The sequence below is a fragment of the Mirounga angustirostris genome, unplaced genomic scaffold (genome assembly GCF_029215605.1).
Source record: "Mirounga angustirostris isolate CCGP_5_RB_7025 unplaced genomic scaffold, mMirAng1.0.hap1 SCAF_5, whole genome shotgun sequence".
NCBI lineage: Eukaryota > Metazoa > Chordata > Mammalia > Carnivora > Phocidae > Mirounga > Mirounga angustirostris.
In genome coordinates, this window is record NW_026991713.1 from 20,127,703 (window position 1) to 20,150,394 (window position 22,692).

Genomic DNA, 22,692 nt, shown 5'->3' on the forward strand with positions numbered 1-22,692 from the left:
TTTCATTCTTCAAAACAGATCAGGGCAAACTTAAGTCTGTTTCCATCACTGAAATAAACAACATAGGTTTCTACACTCCTCAGTAAATATGCATTTGGTCTTTGACACAAGCATCTCTGAACCATCTGTAGATAAAGGTCTTATAAACAGCTCATAACGTCCTCAAAAGCATGTTGATTTATGACCATGAGAACTCTATGTATATTTAGATAGTTTTACAAGAATGGAGGACATCTAGAAAATCTAAAAAAGCCTACGAAATTTCCCTGATTTTAAGTGGTAACTGGGAAAAAGACATAGAATGCCAATGACAAATCAGCTTTTATTTTTAAGCAAGCATGCAAAAAATAGGAATATTTATAGTTGGCATAACTACAGGTATCCCCGGCTTTTCGAAAGTTCACTTTGCTTTTATGAAAGAAGGTGGTAATAAGCGAAAAGAGCCTTCACCATTTGTTTTGCAGCGAGCCGTTACAGGGGCAGCATGCACCTCTTGAGCAGCGACAATGGCCCCGTCAGGCTCCTTCCCGGGAAACTACACTCAGCAGCTCAGCATCCAGCCGCCAGAGCTGTGAACCGTTGTCTGGGAGCATCTGCGCTTTATCTCGATTTATTTTGTGCATCCCTTAGCAAGATGTGACCTAAAGGTATCGGAAAAGCCTAAGAGAAGTTATTTTTTGGATCTAGAAACACTAAAACATTCTTCCATATAAATTAATAGGAATTACTTCTTTGCTTTATGCCATCTCAGCTTATGAAAGGTTTCACAGGAACCCCCTCTACTTTCAGACAGCAGGGGAAACCTGTATCTGCCATGTTTCACATTCTGTTTTTCCCTTTCCCAGGCCAAATCAAACTACTGAAAAAATTACTACAGATTAGAAGAACATCCCTATCAATTCCAATACTTCTGATTTTTAAGTATTAATGAAACTGTAGAACTAGCAAAAATGTTTAAGTTTTGCTAGAATACATACTCTACAATTTTAACTTACATTGCAAAATGTTATTTTACCTACTTTTTATAAGTGAACACTCCAAGGATATCATAAAAAGTACCTCTTCCCTGCTCTGGGGTACCCAAACCGCCACATGCTACAGTAACATTGTTTCTCATGTATCCTTCTAGACATTTTCTACTTCATTTTATATTTATATCCATGCACAGGTATTTTTCTTGGATTACACTGTTCAGCAACTTGTATTTTTCTTTAGAACTGTGGACTTTGAAATTCAGCTACCTTATTCTCTTTAACAGCACCTGTGGTCTTTCACCATAAATTATATTATTAGTAACCTTGACTCATTTTGACTAGACTGGTTACACTGTCCTTTTTAAGAGTCTCATGCTCGGGCGCCTGGGTGGCTCAGTTGGTTAAGCGACTGCCTTCGGCTCAGGTCATGATCCTGGAGTCCCAGGATCGAGTCCCGCATCGGGCTCCCTGCTCGGCAGGGAGTCTGCTTCTCCCTCTGACCCTCCCCCCCTCATGCTCTCTCTATCTCATTGTCTCTCTCAAATAAATAAATAAAATCTTTGGAAAAAAAAAAAAAAAGTCTCATGCTCTACCGACTGAGCTAGCCGGGCAACACTGTCCTTTTTAAAGATGGGAGAAAAATGGTCATACCTTGCATTTCTGCTCCAGATACTAATTAGTTTCAGCAGAGGAGTAGGAGAATACTGACTCTCAGATCCAAGCCTTCTGATCTAGGACACAAAATAAAAACAGAATACAAAATAAAAACACATACAGAATTGTGTGTGTGTACGGGAGGGACAACTAAAAAGCAGAACAAGTATAGAAACCACACCAGAGGATAAAGAGCCAAGGGACAGAGATTAACATTTAAAGGACAGACTGAAGAAAAAATAAAGGAATCCTAAATAATATCTACACAGGAAAGATGGCAAAGATGGAGAAAGGAAGTGCTAGACACTTAAAAGGAATGAGGTACTTTAGGTTTCAACTGGTTAGAAACGACAGAGCTCAAGCAGCTAGAATTCCTAAAATCAAGTCTCCTCTATAGTCTTTTTAGCTATAGTTATACCAGGTGTCATTACAAAATGGTTACAAACAAGGAAATATGTAATGAGAATATCTGTGTATTTTCTCTTATGCTTGTCAAAATCCAGAGACACATCACTGAGGTGCTACAACAGTTAGATTCCATTTGCTTAAGAGACACAATCATATTCAAAATAACCTTAAGTATAAATGTCACGGTATTACAGAAACCAGCTCTTGAGCTTTAGGTGACAGTGGAGGCAAAGAAGTGTTCTTAAACTTCCAGAACCAAAGGAAGACTCGATGTAAAAGACCAGGACATGGATTCATAGACTGTGCTGGTTAAAGTAATAACAAAGGAAGTAGCATATGGTATCCAAGCAGAATGTAGTAATGAAGTTTACCTGGGGCCAAACTGCACCATGAAATACAGCATCAATTTCTTCAGTTCTGAATTGGTAAGACTCCCAATCCAGAAAGATGTCAGTTACCATTTTGATTCCAAGACGTCTTAAATTTTTCAGTGGGTTAATAAACCTGAGGTGTATCTGTAAAACAAAGATCTTCGGTTAAAAAAAAAATGTATTTCATTTTTATCCTTGATTCCTCAAGGAGGCACTATTCCTCAGATGGCTAAGAATCAAACTGGAAATCCTGTTATTAAGTCTGTTGACTGTGGCTCTGATTCACATGGAAATTCAACTCATCATATCATACTGCTTTTCGAATCGAACAAGACGGGAAAGCAGAAGACTTAAAAAATCAAATGGTGAGATGTGCTCCATTATCACTGCCCAGTAAATTCATTTTGAAGTGTCCTTATGGGGGGGGGGAATCACAAGTGGAACAGCTGTTTTGTGTCCTACATTGTTGTATTTCTTTATCCAAGTAATTGTCTCAAATGAAATCCTGATTTCTTCCTATGAACAGAACATTCTAAATAAAACAAACTTTTTTTTTCCTTTGCCATCACAATGCCTTAGATTAGGGGGAAAAAATCAAACCTTTATTTCAAATGAAAGTTACTTTCTCTTTTGTTTTCATAACTTGTACTATTATTTTTTACTTTTCCTAAAACCAGGAGTTTTCAATTATTCTTTTTTTTAATATATATTTTTTTAAGATTTTATTTATTTATTTGAGAGAGAGAATGAGAGAGAGAGCACATGAGAGGGGGGAGGGTCAGAGGGAGAAGCAGACTCCCCGCTGAGCAGGGAGCCCGATGTGGGACTCGATCCTGGGACTGAGCTGAAGGCAGTCGCTTAACCAACTGAGCCACCTAGGCGCCCGAGTTTTCAATTATTCTTATTAAAATTAGTCTAGGACACTAGTTAAAGAATTTATGGTGTCTCTATATAGTAGAATACCTCACATAGTATAAGAGAATGAGGCAACTGAATCAAGGCATGAGAAGATCTCAAAATATATAGCTCAAAGAAAAATGCAATTTGGAAAAAAATAAAAATTTGTCTGTTTAGAGCATAAAGGCTGGAGTGGGTGGATGTCTGAATTAACAGCAAACTTCTTTCATAACAGACTCTGCTACTTCTACTGGCATCTCCTTCCCTGCGGGTTACAAAATCACAAATACGTGGCCAGTTTCTTCAGGTTCAGAGCAGAATAATTTATTGAGCCGCCACCAATGAGTCCAATGGCATGACAGCCATAGGTCTGACCTCAGTTTAAAATCTCACTGAAGGAAAATGTATTAAATTACATGATAGACTGAAAATGCCAAAGATATCCAATATGGGAGGAATTATAAATTTGAAAAGGGAAAAGCTTCATGGAAGAGGCAGAATTTCTAGTGGATCTTAAAGGAATGTTGTAAAAACCAAACAAATGAGCTAAAGTGCAACCCCTAATTGTTTTTCCATTTGATTAATATACTGTGGTCTCTGGATATGTAAGCAGCAACTTATTTTTACATGTGACCTTAGTGACCTACATCAAAATCCAAAAACCACCCTGAAATTTATGAAGACAACACAAAACTCTAATATAATGAACATCAAGTTTTATGGTCACAACATCATGAAGAAAATTGTAGACTTTAGTTCCTAGAGGAATAGTCCATTTGACTGAATTTCATGTACATTTAAAAGTCACCCTGTTGTTTAAATGTTCCAAAATAATAAAATCAAACTAAAATAAACCTCATGATATACACTTCAGTCAATGCCTTGTAAATGTATAACTTAGCTCAAATACACAAATGTAGAAGTTTAACTTACTTAAGCAGTATTATTGTGCAGTAATTCACTATAGTACCTCAAGGAATTCTTTGAACTTGTCCAAGAATTTTTTAAAAAACTCCAAACTATCAAAAAGCTTAGCACCTCACTAATGATCTATGAAATTGCATAAATGATCTTTTGAGTTACTGATTATTGACTCAGGAGTAAGGCTGCATTACTGAGTAACTTCTAAGTTAACCAAAAAGTCAGAACTTTTACAGAGTTTATAAAATCTCTAACCTTTCATGATTTAATATATACAAGTATAGATAAAGTCACTATCACTCACTATAAGGCATAAATGAAAATTCTCACAGAATTCTCCCTATGGCCATGAAGCTCTCATATAACATAAAGAATTTTCCAAGACCTGTCTTCAGCTTCCACTGTTGGCCCTCCATAAGCCTCTTTTTCACAAAGTAATCAGAGTGAAATTTTAAAAACATCAAACAGACCTTATCACTCACTCCCTGGCTTCAAACTTCTCCAGTTTTCCCAGTACACTTCAGAGTGCATCCATCTCAGAGCCCATGAGGCCCTACCTACCTCTCGACCTTATGATTCTTCTCCCTCCTTGTGCTCTAGCCATCTTGCCCTTCTGTCTGTTCTTAGAATATGTCAAAACTGCTCTACCTCAGGGACTTTGCACTACTAGCCATTTTCTCTGCCTGAAATGTTCTTCCCACAGCTGGGTAGATAGAGGAGTTCAAATATTACCTCCTTAGGACACTGGCCATCCTAACAGTGTGGTCACTTCTTATCATGTCCCCTCAATTTATTTTAAATTCCTCATGTCTTCATGTCTCTCCTCAACATGCTCATGTTTTCCTCTACTTTTGTGAATATATGGAGTGTATTCCTAATAGCTGTTTTAAGTTTTTGGCTAATTCTATCATCTGTGCCACTGCTGCATCTGCTTCTATTGATTGGTTTTTTTCCTTATTATGAGTAAAATTTTCATCCTTCTTGGCATGCCTGGTAAAACTTGACTGGATGTCAGACACTGAATTTTGTTTTCATTTAAATCATTTGAAAGCTTTTGAGTCTTGTTCTCAGATGTAATTAATTTACTTGGGAAAAGCATGAGCTTTGTAAGCTTTGTTAGGTGTTGCTAGGGCAGTCTTTATTCCAGAGCTAATCTGGTTCCACTACTACTGAGGCACTCCCCTGCCTAGGACTCTTCCTGGTGCCTTGGGTATTATGAAGTTTCTGCTCTGGCGTTTGGGAGCATGAGCTGTTCCTAGCCTTGTGTTAGTCAGAGGACTGTTCTCTGCCTGTTCCTTTCTCATGGTTCTTCCACGTCTGTTCAAGATGGATCAACAGGGACTCGATTTGGCCTTCCTTCTCAAGCAACTAAAAAACTGAAGAGAATCTGTGAGACAATGATTTTCAGATACTAGACAGTGGGCAGCAAAGGGCAGTAAGCCCTGAGAGGGTAAACAGATGAGGTGAGTCCTATACGTCCCCCAGATTCCTGCTTGGAGTTTCAGGGATTAGTGGGAGAAGGAAGAGTCCAGGCACAGGCCAGTCATCCTCCCAAGATGAGGAGACAGAGTAGTGTGGCTTGGGAAGAATGAACAGGCAGAGTACTGGAGAGGAGAAAGCTACACAGACATCTGCAGAGGTTCTCATTTACTTCCCTCTCAGGTCTCACCACCAACTGACGTTATTCTAACTATTTGTGTATTTATTTATTTATTCTTTTTCTCCCATGATACTGAGTCCTTATCTGTCTCATTCCCTACCTAGAATGATATCTGGTAGATGTGAAATAAGTATTTACTGAATCAATAAATGGACAGCAATTTTTGTTTGCCTTGTTCACTGCTCCATCTCTGGTGCTTACAACAGTGCCTGTCACATAGCAGGGGCTCAATTAATATTTGTTGAAGGAATGAATGAAAGAATAAAGAAAATGGTGTCTAACAAAATAGAAGGCGTGTTCTAAATCCCTGGAGCTTGGTAATCAGAGAATATTATTTTATCACTAAAGCAGACTTATATCCATGTGTAGCCCAAAAAACAGCATAAAATTCTGGCTGTCCATTTTTAGTTATCATGACCATATCTGAGAGGCAGTTCACCAGGCATATCCACAAATCAAAGGAAACAGATTTTAGCCCAATTAAAACTGTGGCCATTTATCATTTACTGAGAATCAACAGCAAAAATCTGAGTCTAGATCTTCACTTCAAGTCCCACTAAGAAGCCTTTAGTGGGACTGTTCTCTAGTCCATAAAGACATTAAGTCCATAAAGACATTAAGTTTCCCTAAGCTTTCCAAAGAGTGTACTCACGCCCACATACTTGTTTCAACAGAACATAAATATATAGTCTTTAATTCAGAAAATATTTACTGAGCACCATCTTGTAAAGCCTCTGGCAGTTAGCTCAATGCTGGGTCTTGCTACTTATCCTTATTCAAAACATTGCACTCATAGTAGGCAAGAATTTACTTGTAAAAGACCTCTGGGCAACTCTTATCTCAAAATAACAAGGATGATGCTAACCGTATTCTCTTCATTCTCCAACCATTCTTGATAGAGTTGGAAGATGTCCTATACCTCGAGGCTCTTGAAATCAGCTCAACTAACCCTGATTTTAGTTTGAGATGTATATAGAACTAACTCACACCCTATTATTTAAAACCTCTTTAAAATATACAAGTGACATACAGCTGACCCTTGAACAACACAGGGGTCAGGGGCATTGATCCCCTGCACAGTCAAAAATCCCTGTATAACTTTTGACTTCCCAAAATCTTAACTACTAATAGCTTACTGTTGACTGGAAGCCTTACTGATACCATAAACAGTCAAATAACACGTACTTTGTATGTTTTATGTATTATATAATGTACTCTTACTTTATAATAAGGTCAGCTAGAGAAAAGGTTATTAAGAAAATCATTAGGAAGAGAAAGTACTTTATGGTGCTACACTGTATTTATCGAGAAAAAAATCCCATTTGTAAGTGGACCCACACAGTTTAAACCCATGTTATTCAAGGGTCACCTGTAATTTGCATCCTCCAACTACATATAAATATTTAAGACAGTGAAGACTGTTAGATATTCAGGTCCCAACCAATTTCCCAAGTAAAATGCTTTAGCCCAAGAAGAAAGCAACTACAGTGAATGTCTCTCACCTTTTCTCGCTGGTCAAGGATGTGTGATGCAGTTGCTGTCATGCACAGCAATATCTGCAAAATCTTTGGTAAGTATGCACTGATCAGATGACCGATGTTCTTCAATACTATATCAAGGCTATTTAAGATACCATGCTGACGACCTAAAGGAAGAACTTTAGACAGATCCAAATCTTCTACTGCTTGAATGACTGCAGAATGACATTCTCCTAGTGAAACAGAGATATCATGTAAAAGGAAATATTACTCTCTAATTACAGCTTCCTTTTGTCAATTCCCTCAATTATAGAATATTTTCTACTGTTCCAATGATTTACAGATGATAATGTACTTTCCTAATGTATTTTCTCCTGATTCTCTTACCAAATATTCAATGAACTAGGCATGATAGGTTTTACTATTATGACACTATAGATGAGGAAACTGAGAATAAAGGAGAAACTTGTGCCAGAATTAAGTCTCTAAGCCCCATTCTCATCCTACTTATACTATTCCCCAAAACCTGAAATAGCAATAGTCTTTTGTTCCACCTAACAACTTCCCATACATTTTTCTCACTCTCAGCTTTCACTGTCTATGTTGACTTGAGCAGTTTCATAGAAAGTGTCCTGCCTGCTACACTAGAAGCTTCTTGAATGCTGAGGATCAAATGTTTTCTCTTGCCACCCCTGGTGAATAAATAAAAGAACAGTCTTTTATAAACAGGCACCAAATTGATTTCATAATTTACTTAAAAGACTTGAATTGTTATTGCATGAGCTTTACTTCAAACCAACTGGTATGAAATCATGAACTTGCTAATTCATACACCTAAATGGTCCATCCAAAAAGAGTATCATTTATAGCTATCCTCTTACAGTGGAAGCTGTTTCACTAAACAAAAGCCTTTGTCTTCCTTCATCAGAGCCAACTTCCTTTGCAGGGCAATATTACACTGAATGAAAACATTTTAACAGGTGAATCCATTATCATAGAAACAATACAAAATTTCATACAACACATTACCATGCAAATAAATACCTGTGTTGCCTAAAGCAAAGCGATTATGGGGTGAGAGCAGAGATTCTACCATCAGAAAGATCTACTATTTTCTAGCTGAGTGGTCATAAGCAAAATAGTAAACTCTCTAGGCCTCAGTTTCCTCATTGGTAAAATGGGAATAGTCAAGTAATGATACCTCAGGTGGTTGTTTTAAGGATCAACTGAACTGTATGTAAAAGGGTCCATCATAACGTCTGGCATGGAGTAAATGTTAGCTATTATTATTATTAATTACCAACATTACATACCAGAGAACAGACCATAGAGCATTTCAGCTCACTGGATATACCTATTATATCCACTTAGTTTAGATGGTGACGTTGAGAGCATAAATATTTACTTTTCTATTTTCAAAAGTATCCAGGGCACAGGAGGTATTCAACAAGTCTTTACTCAATAGATGAATGACTCAGTGAATGAATAAATACTAAGACAATTAAAATTAATTTCTCAGCATGCCCTAAGTTTCTAAGGAGAAACCTATTCATTGTATCTGGGTAAGTACCATTTTTCAAATGGCCTAAATGCACAACAACAGCAAAAACATACTTTTCTTTTCTTTCTTATTTTATTTTTTTTAAGTAATCTCTACACTTAATGTGGGCCTCAAACTTACAACCTCAAGCTCAAGAGTCATATGCTCCACCAACTGAGCCACCCAGGCACCCCCCAAAATACACATTTTCTACTCAGGGGCTTACTGACCCATGGATGATGATAATCGCCAGGATCAACTGTGAGCTCCACCTAATTCAATCAAACCTTAAAGGCCACCAATGAGATTGGAAGGAACAATCCCATTAGAAAGATGTCTAAGAGCATGGGAAACCTAGCCTGAGACATCTGAAGTCTACAGCAGACAATACAAATTCAGAGTAGCAGGAAGTTGAGAGCTACCGTTCTTGAAGTGCTTCACAGGTTCAAACAACAGGTCTAAGAATATCTGGATCTCCTCCGGTTGGGTCCCAGCGAGGAACCTCAGGACAATGGACATGCGGGTGCCTGAAGCGGCTTTCCCCTGAGTTTTACTGCCAGTCTTATTCTTCATTCGGCCATACAAAATTCTAATAAGTCAAAAGAATATTATTTTGTTTGCACATTAATCCTAAAACATACCAGTCATTTTGTTTTCCTAAGAGGCTAGAATAGCAATTCAACAGACTTAAAAGGTTATATTATAAAACAAGGAAGGATGAAAATAGAAATTAGATATTTAACATAGAAAATTTAGAACAAAACAAAAAATAACAACAACAAAACAAAACAAAACAAAAAAAACAAGGCTGAGGGAAGCAGGAACAAAGAAATAATAACGATAAAAGCCGAAAGGTGGCTCTTTGTAGGAGGAAGAAAACAGTAAAATACGCAAGCCAAATGAAAATGAAAATGAGAATACATAGATTAAAAGCAAGTAAGTGAATACAACTCTAACTAAAATAAGGAAACTGGAAAGACTTCAATTAAATGGGTAATTCTCTGGAAAAGGAAACAGAACAAAACAAATAAGCAAAAGGAACTTAAGAAGAAAACCTGGATAGAACAGTAATCATGAGTAAACATGGAACCCATACAGTTCTTCAGATGAATTTCAAGGAAAACTAATTCCCATGCTATAAAGTTTCATAGCTAAGAGAAAGAAGGAACAGTCCTTTCTCATTTATGAAGGTTGAGATGGGTTGAGGAACAAAAATAAAATTATAAAATTATATACCAATCTTGCTTATAAACATAAAACCCATTTCTAAATATAGTATCCAGTGCTGCATTAAAACAATATTAAAGCCAAATAAGGATTTATCCCAGGAATGCAAGAAAGAATCACTAGCAAAGCCTATTGGATTGATATAGATCAACGGCTCATAGGAAAAGTTAATATAATCATTTTAATACATGCTTAACAGGCATTCTAATAAAATTCAATATCCATTACTGATAAAATACTAAACAATCTAGTGATAGGACTTACTTTCTTAGTATGGCAAATGTTAATTTATAATAAATGTTAGTGCTTTTACATTCGAAACTGAAACACAGTGGTTTTTAAACTTTTCGATATTAGGACCCCTTTATATTCTTAAACATTTTTGAGGTCCCCAAAGAGCTTTTGTGCATGTGAGTTTTATCTATTGATATTTATCTTGGCAGAAATTAAAATGAGTTAATGTAAATAACAATTTTAATGAAAAATAATTTTATTTTCCAAATCTCTCCCCCACCAAAAATTAGTGAGTCTAGAGGCATGTTTTACTTTCTTTTTTTCACATTTATTGTTTTGCTTATTAGAAGATAACTGGATTTTCCCATCTGCTTCTGCATTCAATCATTTGCAGTATATTATAGTTGAAGAAAATCCAGCCTTAAACAGATATGGAGCTGGAGAAAGGAAAAAGTATTTTGTAAGCCTTCAGGTAATTCTTTTGAGATCCTTGTGGATATCCCACTTTGATACGACAGCAAACCTCAACAAGTTAAAGGCTAGTTGCAATGTAGAATCTGAAGCCTTATTAATAGGCTTTGTGATCTCTGATACATTAAAGTCCATCTGTCTATCTTGCACTTTGAATGGATCTTTAGCCATGAATGATTCTGTAACTTGCATCCATTATTTGGAAAACACGCCACTCCATGAGAGAACTTGGATTCAGGTGGAGTGCTTTACACGCACTTCCCACTTCACCATATAAAACAATAAGAAGACAAGTACTCGAGGCTTAAGACTTACCAAGAACATTAAACGAAACTAGCTTTTTTTCTTTTTTTAAACTCCAGGTGTGCGACAATGAAGAATGCCCCGTACAGTTCGGAGCCACTGTCCTGGTTAGTGCTAAGGCACCCACAGTTTTACCCACCGTTGTTTTTTGTGTTGTCAACACGGTGGGCACGGTGCTAAAAGGTAATGTCTTAGTAGTAGTATTAAAAAAGTTCTAACCTCGGGGACCCCCCGAAAGCATCTCAGTGACAGCCCCTGCCAAGAAGGAGCAGACCAAATTTTAAAAAGGGCTGCTCTACAAGCATTACTGTTAAATCCACTAGCAAGACAGGGATAATCACAAACACTACCACCACTGTTAATTCTTCTATGCTGTGTAGGTAATACGTAAATTAAAAAACAGAAAAAAAAGAGGGCTTTTTTTAATCATAAAAGAACGCAAAATTAATTTGACTAACATTTTCTACAGGCCATGAAGTTTACCTTCTGGCAGGGGAGAAGAGTGATAAGTAGGAGGCTATGTCAGACGATTGTGAGGAAAAATAAAGCAAGGTAGGAGACTACCAGGTGATGAGAGGAAGGTGTGATTTTACATAAGGCGATCAAGGAAGGCATCCTGACAATATGACATTTGAGAGGAGACTAAGTGAAAAAGAAGAGCTAGTGGTCATGTGTTCAAAGCACAGGGAAGAGCAGGTCCACTGACATGGAAGTGGGCTCTGCGCGGGGCGGTGAATGGGTGGTGGGTTGGACAGGCAGTGTGCAGCTAGGTCATACCAGGCCCTTGCAGGAGGAATAAGGACTTTCTACTTTATTCCCAGTAAAATGGAACCTCAAGGGTTTTTTTCCTTTCCTTTTTTTTTTATTTTTTAATTTTTTTTTTTAAAGATTTTATTGATTTATTTGACAGAGAGAGACACAGCGAGAGAGGGAACACAAGCAGCGGGAGTGGGAGAGGGAGAAGGAGAAGCAGGCTTCCCGCCAAACAGGGAGCCCGAGGCGGGGCTCGATCCCAGGACCCTGGGATCATGACCTGAGCCGAAGGCAGACGCTTAACGACAGCCACCCAGGCGCCCCTCCTTTTTTTTTTTTAAAGATTTTATTTACTTGAGAGAGAGAGGGAGAAAGAGCATGGGGGAGGGGCAGAGAGAGAGGGAGAAGCAGGCTCCCCACTGAGCAGGGAGTCCGACTTGGGACTCGATCCCAGGATCCTGGGATGATGACCCGAGCCGAAGGCAGAAGCTTAACTGACTGAGCCACCCAGGCGCTCCCTCAAAGGGTTTTTTTAAAACAGGAGACTAACACTTCTTTTTTTAAAGATTTTATTTATTTATTTGACAGAGAGAGAGACAGCGAGAGAGGGAACACAAGCAGGGGGAGTGGGAGAGGGAGAAGCAGACTCCCCACAGAGCAGGGAGCCCGACGCGGGGCTCGATCCCAGAACCCTGGGATCATGACCTGAGCCGAAGGCAGACGCTTAACGACTGAGCCACCCAGGCGCCCCAGGAGACTAACACTTTGATGACTCTTATTGACTACTACTTTTTCAACTAAGAAAATCCAATAAAAACAATTAAAACTAATAAGAAAGGTTTGTAATGTGGATGGTTAAATAATCAACAACAAGAATCAATAGCTTTGGGACGCCTGGGTGGCTCAGTCGGTTAAGCCTCTGCCTTCGCCTCAGGTCATGATCCCAGGGTCCTGGGATCGAGTCCCACAGCGGGCTCCTTGCTCAGCAAGGAGCCTGCTTCTCCCTCTGCCTGACTCTGTCTCTCTCTCTCTCTCTCTCTGATAAATAAATAAAATCTTAAAAAAAAAAAAAGAATCAATAGCTTTTATATCTCATAGTTATATACCCAATGAATTATTTGTACTATTTCTCAATAATAAAACTTAGAGGAATAGAGGATTCAATTTTAACATTATTATTAAAATAACTCCCTGGCAAGATCTTTCCTTATGTTAGGGACAAAATTTTTTTTTTTTTAGATTTTATTTATTTATTTGACAGAGAGAGACACAGCGAAAGAAGGAACTCAAGCAAGGGGAGTGGGAGAGGAAGAAGCAGGCTTCCCGCAGAGCAGGGAGCCCGATGCGGGACTCGATCCCAGGACCTTGGGATCATGACTTGAGCCGAAGGCAGACGCTTAACAACTGAGCCACCCAGGTGCCCCAGGGACAAAATATTTTAAAATAAGTCTCTATAACAATTTGATTTCCCCAAAAGGTTCAATTAAGAAAAAAGATCAAAATAAAATAAAAAATGAAATACTCCATTATAATCACTGAAAGAATCGTAATAGTATATTCATAATTGTTTTTGTGATCAACTTTTAAAAAAATCAATTTTAAACAGTGTAAATACCTCATCAGAATAGGAAACAGATCTGCTCGGTGGGCTGTTTTCACTACTGTATTATCTTCAGAAATGCTAAAATGCACTATCTCTTCCTTAAAGCTTCTGTCTTCAAGCAATCTTTGTAAGTTTTCCCTTTAAAAATGGAATATAGCACAAATCATCACTTAAAAATCAATGGTACTTTAAAGAAGTGCAATATAGTACAGTAATTTGTATGACTGAACTAGGAACTAAGAATATCTACATTGTGGTTGACATCGATAAAGGAAAATTTTCACAAAATGACAGGTTTTCAAATTTTAAAAGGTAAAAGTGATTATGAGGAATTAAGACTTAGTCAACAATTCAGCTGTTTAAAAGAGATTAATATAAAAGCTTTCTTCAGTTCTTATAGAGAGTGATCATTATGATTCCCTAAGTAACCACTAAGATTTTGACATTACTGAAGCAACAAGAAATGATATAACCTTCCCAACATATACTTATCAATTAGTTGTCTCTTTCCTACCTTATTATCTATGGAGAAGTATTCTTAATACACAAATATACTTCCAATTTTCCTTTCTTACCTGAAAATAGCATTATGATTATAGAAGAAAAGGGAAATTTCCAGGCCTTCATAAATTTATTTTAGAAGAGGCTCTCATGTAGAAAGTTAAAAACCAGCCAAAGAAAGCGCATTTCTTTAGTTTCAAATAACTTACCTGTAAGGGAGGATATGTGGATGTCTATATGTCATTATACAATCCAGGGTTATTTTTTGCACCATTTGATCTTGATGTAGCAACAACTAAGAATAATATTTTATAAAATAAGTTAATGAAGTTACATATACACACACCATGGGATAGTAATTTACTTGTGTTAATTTGCTACATTAGATTTCTTACAATCTAAATTTTTAGATGTGGGTTAAACCTGGTTGCTGACAACAGCCTTATATCTTCCTGGAGGTATAGCACAAATAGAATACGTGCAATGAACAAAGTGGAAACAAAACTCTGACCCCTGAATCCCACATGCCAGACCCTCGGGTCTGTTAGTCTTTTGGTCAAGGCCAAATCCCTTCATAAATTTGGGTTTATACCAGCGGGGCTGGTCCCATGATGAGCGAAAGCTCCCAACACTGTGAAAGTAATGGCAATCATAAGATTCCAGGAAAGAAGACCTGGCACAGAGCCTCTCAGATCAGTTAGTTAAGAATTTTGCTTCCTGCAGTTTTGAGCTCTTGCTTTATAAACAAACTGTATCTGAATTACGGGGCAGAATGAGGATAAATTCTGCTGAAATCATAGAAGTTCCACCTAAAAAACATCCAAATGAAAAAAGGAAATTTTGTATCCCCAGATGGCTTAGAATGACGTCCAGTGCTTACTCTGCTTCTGACATCAAATTTTTTCTGCAATCTTTTCTGTAACTGAAGATCATATATTGTGACTGAGAGATTCTTATTCCAACTATCCAGCTTTCACTCAGTGTAATAGATCCTGAAATCCCAGCACTCTGTAAGGCTAACTTACCTAGAAGTAAAAAGTAGTTACCTTTTTTTTGGCACAACCCCCACTGTTAATACAGCTGATCAATGTTTAGTCACTCAAAATGTCTTTAAAATTAACAATATTAGTACAGTTTAAATCTATTTCTCAGGACACAGAAAGTAATTATTAAATTTTTAAAACTGTACTTAAAATGTAGACATGGGCCCTATTCATCAACAATTATTAAAAACCTAAAAGTTATTTTGATGAACAGAGAAAACTCACAAAGAAGTGCAGTGGCAAGAATTTATTTTACTTACCTGAAGATACAGCTCATATAATTTAGATTCTAGATATAAGGCTCGTGGATTTGAAAACTTAGAGAAAACTTGCAAATGAGCAATTAACTGCCTAAAAAAAACAAAAAACAAAAACCATAAGGTATTACAGAATTAAAGAACAGAGATTTTCTTTTTTTCTTTTTAGAGACAGCGAGCACATGCATGTGGGTGGGTGGGGGGCACAGGGAGAGGGAGAGAGAGAATCCCAAGCAGGCGTGACACCCAGTGTGGAGCCCAGTGCAGGGCTCGATCTCACAAGCCTGAGATCATGACCTGAGCTGAAATGAAGAGTTGGACACTCAAGCAACTGAGCCACCCAGGCACCCCCAGAGGTTTTTTCTTTTTTTTGAAAATTTTATTTATTTATTTGAGAGAGAGAGAGCATGAGAGAGAGAGCATGAGCGGGGGAGGAGGGGCAGAGGGGGAGGGAGAAACAGACTCTGCTGAGCAGGGAACTCAATGCAGGGCTCGATCCCAGGACCCTGAGATCATGACCTGAACTGAAGGCAGATACTTAACCGACTTAGCCACCCAGGCATTCCATCCCCAGAGATTTTCTTACGATCACAGTACCCACCAATTTTAGTCTTTCTGACAAGTATGTCAAACACCTTGACTATAGCTTCACTGTTAATTACACAAACAAGTTTTAGTTATTTGCATTTCAGAAATTATTCTCCAGAAATTCTGTATCTCAGGCAGGCCTTCCCCTAAAGTCCAGGCTTCCCCACCCCAGAAAATCATTCAGGATGTACACAGAATGGTTTAAATTAAACCAGACACAGAAAGAAAGTAATCAGAACAGTGATATATTTGCAAAGCTGAACACAGATAATTTTTGGAATGATTCCTTGTCTGGTTTCTATGCAGTAGACAGAAAGGTGGTAAAATACATTCTTCCTCACTTTCTTTTTTTTTTTTTTTTAAAGATTTTATTTATTTATTTGACAGAGAGAGAGATAGCGAGAACAGGAACACAAGCAGGGGGAGTGGGAGGGGGAGAAGCAGGTTTCCCGCCGAGCAGGGAGCCCGATGTGGGACTCGATCCCAGGACCCTGGGATCATGACCTGAGCCGAAGGCAGACGCTTAACGACTGAGCCACCCAGGCGCCCTCTTCCTCACTTTCATACAACATAAACACTGATGTCAGGAAAGAGAGGTCCATATTTGGATAACCATAGCTCTTGCTTACCAAGAAGGAAGAAGAAAGAATACCCTGTCGTCAGAAGTTAAATATGGAGATGTGACTCCAAGCCAATGACATCATCCACTGCAAGAGGTCAAGAAGAGAGCTTCCACTACAATTACTCGCTTGACTTAATCCATAGGCTCCAGGGAGCTTTAAAAATACTTGGCAAACAAACTGTTTTCTCTCTGTGTATAACTCATAAGATGTATTAGGGCTTTAAAAAAAAAACCCTGAATGAATAAGTGGTTACAATTTGGAGAGATTTTATTTGCCTATTTCAAGAACAAAAGCAGGGACAAGTGAAGAGAGACAGAAACCAAGCTGCGTGTGTGGTACTGACTTTGGGGAAAGTGACTGAACGCTTCCGAGTCTGATTTTCCTCATCTTGACAAAGACAAGATCTGGACTTTGTGCAAGGATTGAACGAAAAAACAAGAGTTATGGGGCCTCTGCTCCTAAGAATTTAGTAAACAATATGCCTCTCTGCTCCTGGGCAAAAAAAATGCAAAACTGTAAAAGTCTTACTGGTTAATAGAGAGAAAATAATCTGGAAGTTATGACCTTCCTACATATGATAGAGAAATTAAGGTAGCACTTCTGCTTATATTTAGCTTAAATGCCTGTGATGGTTAGTCTTATGTGTCAATCTGTCTAAATTACAATATTTAATTATAACATTAAATTACATGTAATGAAATACTAATCTATGTGTTGCAATTAAAGTATTTTGTAGATATTCACATTTACAATCAGTTGACTTTAAATAAAGGGGATTACCCTCAATAATGTGGATCGGCCTCATCCATGAGGTCTGAAGAGAAAAAACTGGTGTTTCCCAGAGAATAAAGAATTCTGCCACAGGACCATGACATAGAAATCCTAGTCTGTGAATTCTGGACTCAAGACTGCAGCATCAAATCCTGCCTAACTTTCCGGCCTGCTGTCTTGTCCTACAAATTCTGGACCTGCTGGCTCCCATAATCACGTGAGCCAGTTCCTTAAAATAAATCTGTTTATATACACACACACACACATACACACACTCCTTCATCCTCTTGGTCCGCTTCTCTGGAGAGCTCTGACTGATAGGATGTCCCTACATACTTAACACTGAGTCCTTGCAGTTTTACAAATAAACTTTTAAGACTTTCTTTTGAAACATCCATTCCTTCCCCCCCAATATTTATTATATTTTTATGAGCCAGGTAGCCTTAAAGAGCCAGAGAGAGGGGCACCTGGGTGGTTCAGTCGGTTAAGCATCTGACCCATGATCTCAGCTTAGACCTTGATCTCAGGGTTGTGAGTTCAAGCCCCAAGCTGGGCTCCATGCCCAGCGTGGAGCCTATTTAAAAAAAAAAAAGAGCCAAAAAGAACAGGAGCCAATTTACATGTTTTCAATAAATAATTGCCAGCGAGAAGCATATTCCATGATGGATTATAAATCTGGGATTATGAATGTATTGAGGTGGCACTAGGAATGTGATTACCAATTTACTCACATTTTCAATGGTGTATGTTAGCAATATTCTAAGTTTGGCTACAGACGTGGACCTTATCCTTAAAGACATTCTGATTTACATAGCAGATCTATAAAAAATTAATATCCAAGGCAAGGAGAGGCACCATGATAGAAGCATGGATGGCTCTTCTGAAAGTCTGAAGCCGAGTTAAGAGAACTTTCAGTTTAGAAGACAGGAAAAGCTTCAGTGAAGAAGTAGTACAGGAACTGTTCCTGGAAGTATGAGTAGAATTTCAGTTGGCAGAAATGAGGCAAGGGCACAGCAGAAAGAGGGAAGGACACAGAAAAGGTCCAGGTGTGAGAAAGATGAGGCATGACTGGATAGTTTATTCATTTATTCACCGAAGACAAGGACTAATCTTTTGCTAGCTATTTGCTGAGTACATGAAGAAGAAAACCGTGATCTTTGTCTGAGAGGGATAGCAGGGGACAGAACGCTCAGAGATCTGTCAGGTAGAAACAGAGAAAGAACTACAGTTCCAGGACGCGCGGCCATGCTCTTTCTTGCCCCTCTGCCTTACACACTATTTCCATCAGCTGCAGAGTCCTTCCCTGCCTCAGCTGCCTGGCCGACTTTCATCTTTCAGCTTCAGTGGGGCCCTCTGTAGCAGTCTTCTCTTTGTGGTAGAATTAAGTCATTTTTTAGTATGTTCCTGTAACACGTTGGGTTTTTTTTTGTTGTTTATTTGTCTTATCCTTGAACTCCTTTAAAAATACTTCTATAAAAAAATTTGACCAGGCATCAGACTGCTTCCTGCGTAGTGGAGGCTAAGTACCCTTCATCTTTGCAGCCCAACACTCGTTCATTTGAGACACAGAGCTAGAGAGAGAGAGAGAGAGAAAGCATGAGCAGGGAGAGAGGCAGAGGGAGAGGGAGAAGCAGACTCCTCGCTGAGCCAGGAGCCCGATGTGGGGCTCGATCCCAGGACCCTGGGATCATGACCTGAGCCAAAGGCAGACGCTTAACCATCTGAGCCACCCAGGAGCCCCTGCAGCCCAACACTTAGAAGGCAATCAATACAGTTGCTGAATGAACCAATAAATGGTTCGTGGGAAGACTCAACAAAGGGGCGTATCAGATTGAGATCTGAAGTTTTAAAATAACATGGAAGCACCAATACACTGGATCCTTGCTGCCCCAATTCAGACAGTCTTCAAGTAAGCTGCAGGAACTTCTGAAAGCCTGATCACTTCTACTTTTTCTAAGATTTCTTAACAAGTTAGGTAAATGAACAACCCACAGGACAGTAAAGAGAATGTAAAAGCATGGGGAAAAAAAGGCAACCAGGCAAGAAGTCAAAAGGCAAAGTAAAAGTGCTGACGCAGTTTATTTACAAGAGAAGAGATGTTCCATTACGTGGTCCCCTAGCAAAGAAACATAACACCCGGTGCCATCAAAGTGAAGGGGAAAGGTCAAAGAGCATTCAACCACTCCAGGCCCAATACTCTATCTGTAAAAAAGACATGATTAGATGACCCCAAAGTCCCTCCAACTCTAACAGTCTGAGGCTAACTAAGAAAAAATTAGTAATAACAAGCAACCAAAAAACTCTGAAGACAGGAAGTTAAGAAAATCCCCGGGGGATATACAGCACTTATGTAAGTAATCATCTGGGTGGTTCATCTTGTCCAAGGCTCTGTCACACTCAGGCCATCAGAGGTCTCATCCCATTTCTCCTAGAACCCTGGATCTGTGATCTTTCAGCAACGCTGAACTTACTTTGCTGCAGCTCTTCTTGTCTTTTTCTTCTGTGAGGGTTCATCCATGGGCACCGCTTCTTCCTCCAGCTCTTCGGCATCTCCAGCAGCAGGTTCCTCTTCTACTTCCTCTGCTGCCTCCCCTTTGGCTTTCCTTCGCAGATCCTGGGTTGGAGCGACTTGAAGGTCTGCCGGGTAATACTCATTGCTACAGTGGAAAGAGATGAAGCCGAAATGTCCTCATTCTGTTTATGACAGACGGATGCACGGCCATGGTTCAGAGTCACGCACTGAGCAGTCTTCAGCGGCACCTCAGCCAAGCCTCCTCACATTATTCTTTTTTATTCAGCCCCGCTTAAGTACCCTATCTGACAAACTACCACTAACTGCAGTTACACTTTTAAAATCGCACTGTTGAAAATATTTGAAAAGTCCCTTTTGGACGGAGTTGGAATCAGTCACCCTGTTTCTGGAACCATAACTGGGGAAGACAGTGTAGGGTTGGATTATATTAAATAATTAATTAAAGCATAGCATTAAGAGCATGCTGGTCACTTTCCACCAGACACATTCTACTCTGCCAATGTCCTTTTGCAAATACAGTTGCCGCAATGAAATTCAGTCCTCTGGACGTGGTCTGGTAAGACAGATGGAATGGTCAACTCTGTTGCTTTAGGGGGCAGTCACAACATGACACTGACTCAAACTGAATGTCCAGGCAATGAAAATCAGTAAGTCTTTCCCTTCTGTCTCTTTAAACTAAGCTTGTGGTATTCACATTGGTATTCACATTTATTTTTATTAAATTCCATCCCTTTAATTGTGGCCCATTGTTTTTGTTTTTGTTTTTTCGAAGATTTTATTTATTTATTTGACAGAAAGAGACAGCAAGAGAGGGAACACAAGCAGGGGAAGTGGGAGAGGGAGAAGCAGGCTTCCCACTGAGAAGGGAGCCCGATGTGGGGCTCAATCCCAGGACCCTGGGATCATGACCTGAGCCGAAGGCGGACGCTTAACAACTGAGCCACCCAGGCGCCCCTGTGGCCCATTGTTTTAAGTAACAAATATCATCTTGAAGGCTGTCATATAGTGCACTGGTTTTGTGTCACTTTAATTTACTCATCCAACAGTTATTCATTTGTTGTCTGTCTTGTGCATGGCACTGGGCTATGGATGTAAGGAAACTGATCAGACAGACTTTAAAGTCTGCACTTAAAAATATACTGATAAAGTAACATGTGTGAAGACAGCACCCAATCAACACACAGAAGAAACTCCAGGTTAATACACATTAGACGACACCTGGAGAGTTGAGATGATACACCATATTCGACTTTGTATTGTCACCCAGCAGGATCTAGCACTTAACACATTAAAAACGGATGAGTGAGGATTAAAATGAGCCAAGCTGCTGTGTCACTTATACACCATACCATCATCCACTTCATGACACCCTAGTATATTCTCAACACTCAGTTAGCCATATAGGACATATTTGTTTAAACCTTTTCTCCATACGTTAAGTGAGAGAACTCACACAGAGCGCTTAGAAGAGCGCTCCTAGTACATGGCAAGTACTCATTAGATGTCACCTATTATCGGGACACTGTTGTCATCATTAGTGATTCCTGCTTCTGGTTTGGTTCGCTCAAAAAATGGTTATAAGGGGGCGCCTGGGTGGCTCAGTTGGTTGGGCGACTGCCTTCAGCTCAGGTCATGATCCTGGAGTCCTGGGATCGAGTCCCGCATCGGGCTCCCTGCTCGGCAGGGAGTCTGCTTCTCCCTCTGACCCTCCTCCCTCTCATGCTCTCTGTCTCTCATTCTCTCTGTCTCAAATAAATAAAATCTATTAAAAAAAAAAAAAAGAATGGTTATAAGGGATTCACAAATTAATTCTAATACTGACTGGTTTGAAACAGGTTTTGAAATACAAATTTCTAGTCAAAAACTAAAGAATAAAATAAGATAAAATAAAATAAAAAGCCCATAATATATTTCAAAGTTGGAATTAAAGGTGACATTTGAGTATTCCATTAGTTTGGATCACCTATATAAAAGTACTTGCTATAGGTAATCATTGCCAACTAATTTTAAATATTTAAAAAAATTGTGTATCTTTAGTCTCTAAGTCTTTTTAAATTCAGAAACCACTTCTCTTCACCGGTTCCTCTCTCCATCTCTAGTAATCCATTTGTAATCTACTTCTTTCTTTAGGGAAAAATTTGGAAACTTAACATGGTAAGAAATTTATTTCCTATTAACACCATTAGTCCTAGCTTGCAAGTGTATAGCTTTTTGCACTCCACAAAACAAGTGATAAACATTATATGATCTTCAAAACAAAGCAACGAAGCTAAATATCACTGTTTTCATTCTATAAGTAAATTAAAGCCTGAAGAATCAGGTGAAAAAATCATTACTCTTCCACCATGGTATCTAGTGACCTGCCTGAATTTTCGCTTATAACCTTTGCCAGAATGAATTATTCACGTAAACTTTTCTACTTATGCATTGGATCCTATCTTCTCTTAACTGTTCAAAAACATGACTCCAGCCATTTTATTCCTGCTCTTGCATTACAAATCTTCCCCCCCTTCATTCAAACCAGCGTTATACAAATATATGCTGTTAAATCTTTCATAGCTACCTAGCAACAGCAGCTCTCTCTGCTCCCACATCTCCCTCCACCTGTCTGCTTCTTTTTTATAAGAACTGTCCATACTCGTTTTCATTTTTCTTCATTTCCTTTTAAGCTCATTTTAATCAGGCTTTCATCCCTATTAGGTTAACCAAAACAACTCTTGTTAAGGTCACTTCTAAAGCCAATGGTCAAGCCTTATGCTTCATCTGACTGATGCCTCAGATACGTTTGAGCCAACTGATTACTTCCTTTTTGAAATACTTTCTTCACTTGGCTCCTGGGATACTACGAGGTCTTGGTTCTTCCTCTGTCACTCTTTCCTGGC

The 22,692-nt window shown here is 38.8% G+C and overlaps 1 protein-coding gene across 2 annotated transcripts in view; it reads right to left on the minus strand.

Moving 5' to 3' along the window:
* The window catches only part of UTP20 (UTP20 small subunit processome component), a 101,888-nt gene that overhangs the window by 47,958 nt on the left and 31,238 nt on the right, over positions 1-22,692 (minus strand). For both annotated transcript variants that reach the window (XM_064590741.1, XM_064590740.1), the window contains exons 22-29: positions 19,749-19,934; positions 15,299-15,389; positions 14,205-14,290; positions 13,507-13,632; positions 9,326-9,492; positions 7,388-7,596; positions 2,408-2,551; positions 1,626-1,705 (exon numbers count right to left, since the gene is read on the minus strand). In XM_064590741.1, the coding sequence (XP_064446811.1) occupies positions 1,626-1,705; positions 2,408-2,551; positions 7,388-7,596; positions 9,326-9,492; positions 13,507-13,632; positions 14,205-14,290; positions 15,299-15,389; positions 19,749-19,934 (1,089 nt within the window). The remainder of the gene's footprint in view (positions 1-1,625; positions 1,706-2,407; positions 2,552-7,387; positions 7,597-9,325; positions 9,493-13,506; positions 13,633-14,204; positions 14,291-15,298; positions 15,390-19,748; positions 19,935-22,692) is intronic.